At 42.2% G+C, this 9,563-nt stretch overlaps 1 protein-coding gene across 1 annotated transcript in view; it reads left to right on the forward strand.

Moving 5' to 3' along the window:
* The window catches only part of TM9SF3 (transmembrane 9 superfamily member 3), a 42,996-nt gene extending 40,298 nt beyond the window's left edge, over positions 1-2,698 (forward strand). Inside the window, exon 15 of the mRNA XM_042817956.1 lies at positions 1,340-2,698. Within this exon, the coding sequence (XP_042673890.1) occupies positions 1,340-1,407 (68 nt within the window). The 3' untranslated portion in view covers positions 1,408-2,698. The remainder of the gene's footprint in view (positions 1-1,339) is intronic.
* Positions 2,699-9,563: the final 6,865 nt, after the last annotated feature.

The raw sequence follows: 9,563 nt of genomic DNA on the forward strand, positions 1-9,563 counted from the left end.
AATTCGGTACCTTTATTTTGTCCATTTGCTGTCTGAGACAGATTAGTATCATTGACAGGCTTCAGAAGTCCACTTGTGCTTCTGTTTAACTCCAAGCTTATGTCATGCCTGCAAATCACTGCCTGGCCTCCCCTCTGCTGCATTCTCAGTGCATTTAATGCTTATGAGCAGCAGCCTGATCTTGTGTGTACTGTATTCATTTTAATGATACTCTACTTTGTCCAGGCTTGTAATACAAGTACTTCACTTGCTGGGCAGGGAGTGACTGCCATATTTGCCCTGCTTGAAATATCACGCAACAGCACAGGCTGCCTCTGCAGGCTCCTGATTATTCCAGTTGTTATAGAAATGATGCATCAGGTTTGCTTTATTCAGGTTTCTTGATTTTACATGAATGTTGGGCTTTTAGAATTTGAAAAACAGAGTTTCGAGCAAATTTAGTGGCTGGACTCATGAATTATCTGAGAAGTCCCCCAAATTTAAAGAACTGTCGTGGTTCTGAATAAATGTGTGGTCTGCCGATATTGTAAGGCATCTGTGTTTACTCAGTCTGGCAAACTTGGTTCTGAGTTTTACCAGTAGGTTGCTGAATCTCTTTCTGAGAGAAGGTCTGGGTCTCATTTGTATTTCTTCGTGTTTCTAAGTGTGCTCAGTTTTTCAGTATTTTGGGTATGGCACAAACTGTTGCCCTGATGTTTTTTTTTTAAAAAAAACAAACACAAACACAAACCCACCAAACAAAAAAGATTCAGTGACCTGTTCTTTTACTACTGCTGTGACAATGCGTAATCTGCTCATGACTCTTACTAATTTGAAAACCACAGGTTGCAATTTCCTTTAACTACTAACTGCTACTAGTTTAATCTCTTTGCACAGACCTCCTTGGAGTTTAAGACTCCTGGGATGGGGATCTATTATTATTTGTGCCTTGTGGGAAGAAAAAAGCCATCTGCCAATAAAACATTCATCCAGAAGGCATGCAACTTATAATAAAAACCTGCCCCCCCATCTACCTTCCCTGCAGAGTGGGTGATTGTATGTTTTTTACCCTCTGTTCAGAAAAAGGGACCCGGTTATTGGCAGCAGTAGGGGGGCTACTATATTTATCGAGGCCAAGTGAGCGTGGCCTCTTGGTAAGATGGCTTAATGGATTTAGTTTGCTAGGCTAGGGGAGTTCTTGCCAGATGATTGCTGGGAGCGTGGATAATTGGAGAGAATGTTTGAGAACAACTATTGCAGATAAATAATTTTGTGTGCAGGGAGTGATTTTAAGTGACTGTTTATTCTGGTTTATTTTGATCAGCTCTCTAACGTTCAGCATTTTCTGTTTACTTTGCAGGAGCTATTGGTTACATGGGAACAAGTGCCTTTGTTCGAAAAATCTACACTAATGTGAAAATTGATTAAGGAAATAAGGAAATTGAACTATGGATCAGTTCCTGTTTTCAGGGGGATGAACTTGCACAACAAAAAGCGCGAGAAGAGATTTGGGTTTTAACACTGGGCACTGTATGGGTCTCCATTTTGTGGATGGCTTAAAGTAACATCTATTTCATTGATCCTAGGTTCTTAATGACTGCTTTCTCCAACTGTTCACAGCAAATGCTTGGATTATATGCAGTAGGCATTACTACAGTACGTGGCTAATCTTCCCAAAAAACAAACAAACAAAAAAGACCCCAGCGCATTTAAGATGAATAGACTAGCTCTCTTCAGTGAAGAGGACAAACGGTTTATTTAAAGCATTTGTTCCATTCAATAAAAAGGGGGAAGCTTGGCTGCTAAAACTCCTTGATCAGTAGTCTTCCTGGTACCTAACATTTCTAACTTATGGAAAAATGCTGTTCCAGAAAGATTACTTTTCTGATTTTTACTGCCATTGCCAGGATAGGAGGTATGTTTTATATTTTGAATCCAGGTGCTTTTTGGTTTATTTGCGTTATCGACTCTACCCTACATTCGTTTAAAAATAATTTAAAAATATATTAAAAAACCCACATGCATGTAATATATCAGCTCTCATTCTAGTTGGACCAACTTCCCTTTATTTATCTTTAAGGTAATATCCAGCTATATCTTAAATCCATCCAAAGAAAATAGAGTTTGAAGACAGATGTGTTCTCTGCAATGCAATTTACTGTACAGTTAGAAAGCAAAATGTTAAATGAAGAGGATTGTTTGTTTTTTAATAAACACTCTGAGGTCTAGATTAAAACAAAACCAACATTTTAACTGAATGTCTAAAGTGATTCTCCTTTTTTTTTTTTTTTTTTTTTTTTTTTTTCCCAAATTATTCTTGCTTTTTTTGGGGGGGTTTGAATGAAGATTTTCCTTTAGACATTATACAGGGGGTAATAAGTGTATATAACATTAAATAATGTAACTTAGGTGTAGATCCCAAATGTATTTGGATGTACAGATTTACTACAGAGTACTTTTCTGATGATTCGGTGTAAAAACGTGTGAATTTGGGTGGCTTTTTACATCTTGCCTGCCATTGCATGAAAAGTTGGGTTTTCTTCACGATGTGTGTATGTCATGCTTTTCTGTTCTTTCCTTTGTCAAGCTCTTACAGGAATTAAATTTGTAATTTAGAACATTTTAATTTTTGTTAATCCTATCTGGACACTCGTGTAACATCAAAAGCACAGTTGCTTTACAGTGTTCAGAAAACTAAAATAAACTTTTCAGACAAAAATGTTCTGATTGTGAAAATAGATGAGTTTACAGTTGAAAATGTTTGAAAAGGCAGTGAATGCCTGTTTCTGTATACGACATCAGTATGTTTTTCAAGTATCAAAACTCCACGCATCGAATTCAGGATTTCCTTAGAACTGTGTTGTACGATGCAGCTCCATTGTGGCTGATCAGCATCTTAGAATTCTTTTCGACTGAACTGTTTGTGGAGAAATCTGTTCTGTGACGGAGCTGGTATACTGAGAAAAAATGGGGTAAGCACGGCCTAAAATGAATGGGCAAATAAAGGTTGCGTCTTTCTAAGATGACTGTTAATTATGCACTGTATTTAGCTAGAAAGGTCCTGAGTGTGTTTGTGACAGACTTAAGAAATGTTTAGCATGATGCCTTTTGGTTTTTGTTTTTCTGAGGGGGCAGGGGAGCATCTGCTACACAGGGATGTTTTTATCGGTGTGACTGTCTGAAGCAGAGCAGCTACCGTGGAGAATGTGACTTCTTTAATTTAAAGAATGAGCCAAGTATTGGTATTGATCAATGCTTTATTGTCTCTACGTAAAAAGTGCAGATAATGCAGTAGCCACAATGTTTCTGCGGGGCTGGGCTGGGGAAACTGAACGTAAAGGTATTAATAAGAAGCAGTGCGTCTGGCTGTGTATAGCTTCTGTAACATATTTGAGCTCTCAGCTCAGACACCGTTGTCCAACTTTAACCAATCTGTCAGAAAATAGTTAGGTTTTGCTTCAAGTGAGCGGGTGGTGTCTGCAGTAGAGCACTGGCATTTAGCAGACAGTTGTTCTTTTTAAGGTGCTGGCTGATTTTGAGATGGACTCATAAACTGGGTCAACAATTAGTTTCCCTTGGTTCAAAAACATGGAGTCTTAAAGCAGAGAATGGGTTTTGTGCTAGTTCTTGCTAGCACAATGTTTTTTCATCCATGTTCTAAATCTCAAGTGAGAAGGCATTATCTGTACACAATAAATACATAAAGTACTCCTCTGAGATGCAAGTTTAAAGGGAATATTTTTGATAATGGGTCTGTTTTTCTATTTAGAACACTGCTGTGTGATTAGTCTATCAGAAATGTCACCAAACCATTTGTGAATTTCATTTAATCACTTTTTAATGCCACAGAATGGTGGGCTGCCTACTTGCTTTCTCTGTCCTTTGACATTATTAGCTTTCGCATATCTAGATAAGATTGTATAGCTTTGAAAGTGGCATTGAAAAGATACTTATTGCTCAGGCATTGCTTTTGTTTCTGCAAGCACGTTCCTTTGGAGAAGTACTGTGTTTAAATAATTGACATTTTTATACTTTCACCTTAGCATATGAATAAATTGGGGATTTGCTTTGTTTTCCCCTTTACTTTGGTTTCTGAAAGGGTGCAAAATAGTTCTGAACAGCCTGTCTCTGTGGTTGCTGTTTGGGAGTAAGGCCATTTATTTGCCCCACCCTCCAAAAAGAAAAAGAAAAAAAGAAGTGGCTCTGATGTGAACCATTCTGTTTAGTAGAATTTGGAAGCTCTCTGCTTAGATGATGTAGTCCTTCCTCTTTTATGGAAGAAATAAAGATCTTACAGCCAACATTCCTCTTTTCATGGTTGTTTCTCAGGAGTTTCTGGTTCTTGAAGCTTTTTGATGACTCCTCAGTTGGCTATCAGCACTTCTCCTCTTTGCACTGGGGCTGGAGAATTCAGCAAGCAGTAGTGCAGTGTTAAGTGTTACTTCTGGTGCTTTCTTTATGAGAAGTGAACAAATACTAGATTGAAAATGGTGTGATGTTTGGTTACAGTCTCAGTTATGCTCTTTTTTGATGTCTAAATGTTTTGAAACAATAGTATAACAGTTGTCCATTAATTCCTCCCCAGTTTTACATTCCAAAATGCATAAACGGTGCACAAATGATTTTCTGTATGATAATGTGGGTGAACTTCTCACAAGTTTCAGCTGTTAGAAAAACAATACTGTTGAATATTACACTTTTGATGCTATAAAACTGGATAAAATTGATAGCACACTTTAAGATATTTGTATAAAATGGCACCCGTTATCTTTTGTGATTTTTTTTTTTTTTTAATTAATGCAGAGGAAAGACAAATGGGAGAGTAACATCTTGCTCTGGTTACAACAGTAACAACATACAGCTGAATCTGCCAACCTAAGATATGTAGGCAGCTTCACTGAAAGCAGTAGACTTTCATAACTGTGACTGCATCAGCAGTTACTGCTGGAACGTGTCAGAAAAGGGTAAGCTCAGGGGGGAAAAAAGGCAAGCTTTCTATCCAGTCTGGATCTAGAGTTACTGGAGAGGTCCCCTTCAATTAATTTTTAACTGTGGCTTTTAGTTCATTGAAGAATCAGTTACAAGGTATAAACCTAAGGTATAGGTTGGACAGAGGGGTGGAGGGGGGCACTTTGACGTGGGAGAGAGAATAAAAAGCTGCAGAACCCCATGAATACTGAGTGGCTTTTTGTAGTTTTGATAAATTTAGGCAATTTTTGGACAGAATCACTTCAAAGGGCGGAAGCCAAACTGGGAACGGGGTAAAAATAAAATAAAAAATACTGTATTTGGTGGACAAGCCTGTAGAGAAAAAATTCTAGTTGTATCTTTTTCACCCCTGACCTGTGTCCATTTCATTGTCATCAGTGCATTCACCGTGGTGCAGGGTTTTTCCAATACATGACATGGATTCTTCTGACATGTCATAGGCAGATGAATGGGGGAGGAGTGGAGGGGTGTTGCAAAGAGTTGTGGCTTGTGGGAAGGTTAATTTCCTAGTAATGCAACGGAGATCAGTATGTCATATCTGCAGGTTCTACTGTGCCAAGGCTTCATTCCATACGGAAAGCAAACCTAGGGGAACTTTCTGAACATCCTTGACTGAAGCTTTCCTTCAGGAACTTGAGCTTGGAGCATTCTAGAGCATATCAAGCGTTCCAGCCCATGTCTATCCCTAGCTGACTTTGCAAGCCCACAGGACTCCAGAAAATAAAGGCATTTTTAGAGATGGAAGTCGATGTGCAATAAACAAAGCACCAAATTTTACATTACTTTTGTTGCTATGAAATGGCCTTGTAAATTCACTTTTGTAGTCTGGTGAGGCATGCTTAACCCCTAGATGCAATAGCTGCCAAGATAGAATCCAGTTCACCAAATCATAGACACTGTGAACTTGAAATGCTGTGGCTGAATCTGATCCAAAAGGTTTAGGTAGTCTATCTAAGCAGCTGAGCAAACTAGAAAAAAAACAAAATGCAGTAAATAATGCATTGTGATTTTTTCATTCTGTCTCAAGACTGTGCTGCAAGCTTCTGGTGGCTTATGAAAAGTTCTGAGTTACAGGGGCTGTTTCTGAGGAGCTTCTGAACATGGCTGAGAACATCACGCAGTGCTGGACTCCGGGAGGCTTCTGTTTGTGGCTGATGATGTTCATTTCCCAAAGGCTTGAGTCAGATGTTTTGGAACTGTGTGTTACACTGAAGTGTTAGACAAGGCATGGTTGTTTTCTGGGCTGCTAGCTATGTGATGCTCCCTGGGAGTTCATGTTACACAGTTACTGGATCCTGAATTGCTGGAGCCTTGGTTTATCCGTATCGTTTTACTGCTATTAGTTTAGCCTGAGCCTTTTCTTTCTTTCCTAAGGAGGTTTAGCTACAAGAATAAGAAGGAAATCTCCTTGCTCTCTTCTGATGTCTGGCCTGAAGTCGCTGGGTGAACCATCGAGTGTTACCATTATTGTTAAGGAGTTTGTATTAGAGATCTGAGAGTTTTATGGACACCCATTTACCTGCAAGAACCCCAGACAATGCTCTCTCAAGTGGTTTTTACAATCAGATGCTGAAGAGGTGCAGTTAGGTTTCTTAAAATGCACATTTTGACTCTGCAAGATGACTTGTATTAGTTTTATTGCTTAGCTATCTTTGATTTTGAGATTTTTTGCCCCCCGTTTATGTCACTACCAGAAAGTGATTGAAATCTAACACCCACCGTTGTTTGAATCTGAATTGTAACTTATCTCTTTCATTATATGCATAGCTAAATAAATAATGGAAAAGGAAACAGTATCCTGGTGTTAGCAGTGTAAAAAGCAGTGTGTAAGGTGAACCTGAAGTACCTGTTGCCTAATGAGGTGGAGTATCTGCGTGGTCTGTACCATAGCTAGGTGTGTGATTTGGGCGAAGATGCTACTGCAGATAAATCCACGTGCAGTAACTGTGACTGGGAACCTTTCTAAGGCATTTCTCCCTGAAGCAGTTTTTTCTTTGAATTTTGACAGATTCCACCATTCTAAACTCACTCTGTGCTGTCAAGATCTGCAAAGGATGCATGGGTGTGAGCAGGTAAATGCAGCTGTCCCATCTTTTGTCTCAGAGTAAATAAAAAGGAATTTTCCAACCACCGGTAGCTTCTTGGAAAAACGTTACTGCTTGTGTCTGCTTTGGGCAGCACTGTTACATTGATGCCTAACTGCTAATACACATGTGGAGGGCTGTGACTGCAGTGAGCAGCTTTCAGGGCAGATCTCAGAGCCCCTGGGCTGTGTGTGAGCAGACGTGTCAGTGCCTTTATAGATTACTTCTGGGCAGTGAATCACGTAAGCACAAGTGAGCTGTTCACTGGGCGGCAATGCGATAAACTTGGAAAAAGAGCAGCTCACCTCCAGCCTATTGCAGGAGTGACTGAAGTGGGCTCTGGAAGGAAGGAAGAGTGAGGATCAGCAGTGACCTTCATGGTACTTTCATTGTTATCTGTTTGGATTTGTCAATGCCGTGGGCCAAACAGGGAAGACAAGGTGTCCTAGGAGGAGTCAGCTCTAGGATGGGGGGGTCCAGAGCAATAGGCTGGGGGATAAAAACCTGGTGGAGGAAATGAGCAGGAGGAAACAGGGAGAAGATGGATAGGCGTTGTGGGATGGGAAGCTGTGGAGGTATTAACAGACTAAATGAGCCCTGGTAACAGTGTCACAAAGCGGGGGGGAAAGCGATGCCTCTGCCTGCAGGAAGTGATGTGTGGCGCGTGAGTTAAAGCCACTGCAGTGATCGTTCCCTGCTAAAAAGGAGGCAATTAAGTAAGCTGGAAGGGTGTTCTGGAAACGCAGATGAAAGAGAAACAGGGATGCTATGATTACAGAGACCTGCTCCATCTGCCCCTATAGCGATCGTATAAATGGAAGAAGAAAAATCTTTACGTGTTCGGGGAGCAAAGGGCAGGAGAGGAAATCTCTCATAAGCCTGGAGAGAACTGGGGAATGAACAGTGGGACGGGCAGCAGAGTGCCTCAACCACTTGGTTCAGTGTGATGGAGCCGAGTGTAGGCAGGCAGCAAGAAGCAGGTCTTGTGGAAAACTAACAAACGTGTGTGTGTGTGTTTTAGCCTCGGGACATATTGTGTGCAGAGATATTCCATCAACACTAAGTGGCTCCCACATAGCTTTGCTCATGGATGCTGTTCAAAACAAGCTGTGTGCATTCTTGCTCAGCGAGGCTTGAAAACACAGCGGATTTTGTTTGCATGCATTGGGCAGGGGGGATTCTGAGAGCAAAGCAAAAGAGCGCCTTTGACAGCGATAGATATAGATTGCTTTGTTTCCAGCTATTTAACTGTTGCTGTCATGAGCTGCGCCCATTTGAAACTTTACCGTGTGAGCAGCTCCGGTTAGAAAACAAGCAAACAAAACCTTTCACAGGGATTTTTTGTTTCTTAGTTGTGCTGATGAGGCACCTGCCAATGGGAGATGTCACCAACGGGTCTCTGAACGCTTAGAAGCAGTCACTGCCTTGTATGCACTGCTTTGATTGCCAGCTGCAAAATGAGAGCCGCTTCTGGAAAGGCTGAGCAGTGCTTGTGTTAGGGAATGGCTTTCTAGAAAGTGTCTCCTGGAGTGGAGGAATTTTCTTTGTTGGATGACAATATTAAGCTCCTTTTTTAACTCTCTCAAGAGCTCATTCTAACTATGTGGTTAAAAAACCACCGTTTATTTTGTTCCCTCCTTCAGAGCTTCAAGATGTCTACTTGTGTCCTATCTACATCTCTAACAAAGCTTCCACATGTAGAACTTGGCCTCCCAAATATACATTGCTAGCAAGAGAGAAGTTGGTGATTTCCATGCGCTGAAAAGACTTTGTTCTTTAGGTGGGTGACAGCCCACATCTCTGCGGTGCTGCTGCGCACCCTGCCTGCTCTGCTGCTCCATGATGCTGAGCAGAGAAACTGTCGCCTTTCCCTTGCGAGCGTCTTGGGGTTTGGTGGTACAGCCATAACTGTGTCAGCCCCACCTTCTGTGCAGAGGAGAGAAGGGAACACCTCCAGCTCCTACCTTGTGGGAAGTGGGAGCTCTCTGAACAAAGGGCACGTTTCACATCCTTCTGAGTTAGATGAGAATGTGTACCCATGTGGGCCTAACTCCAGGCGTGTGTTTGATGTTACAGCTCCGTGTTTGTATTGGGCAGAGGGAGGTGAAGGTTCCCGTGAAAGCTGAGGTAATTAAAAGGAAGGTGAGAGGGACAGATGCTTCTCGTGCCACTCGGTACAGTCTTCTACCCGAGGTTCTGCGCCTCCAATTACCGCTTCCTAAGAGACTTTGAGACCGTGATATGAGAATTTGTGCCGCTGTCCGTGCTGCTGGTACACGGGCCATGGGGCAAGGCATTTCTCTTCGGCTACCCCCGTTCGAGGGAAGGAAGGTACTGGGCGCTTGCCGGCGCACCGGAGCGGAGGCGCCCAACGTAGCGGCCCGGAGCGGCTCTTTGCTGCGGGGGGCGGCGGCGGCCCCCGCTCGCGGCACCTCAGCCCGCGGGGCGGGACGGCGGCGCGGGCGCGGTCGGGATTGGCTGGCGACTCCCGGAGTGGCGGCGGAGCGGACC

The sequence above is a fragment of the Centrocercus urophasianus genome, unplaced genomic scaffold (genome assembly GCF_019232065.1).
Source record: "Centrocercus urophasianus isolate 14NV4802_14NV808 unplaced genomic scaffold, USGS_Curo_1.0 seq_17, whole genome shotgun sequence".
Classification (NCBI taxonomy): domain Eukaryota; kingdom Metazoa; phylum Chordata; class Aves; order Galliformes; family Phasianidae; genus Centrocercus; species Centrocercus urophasianus.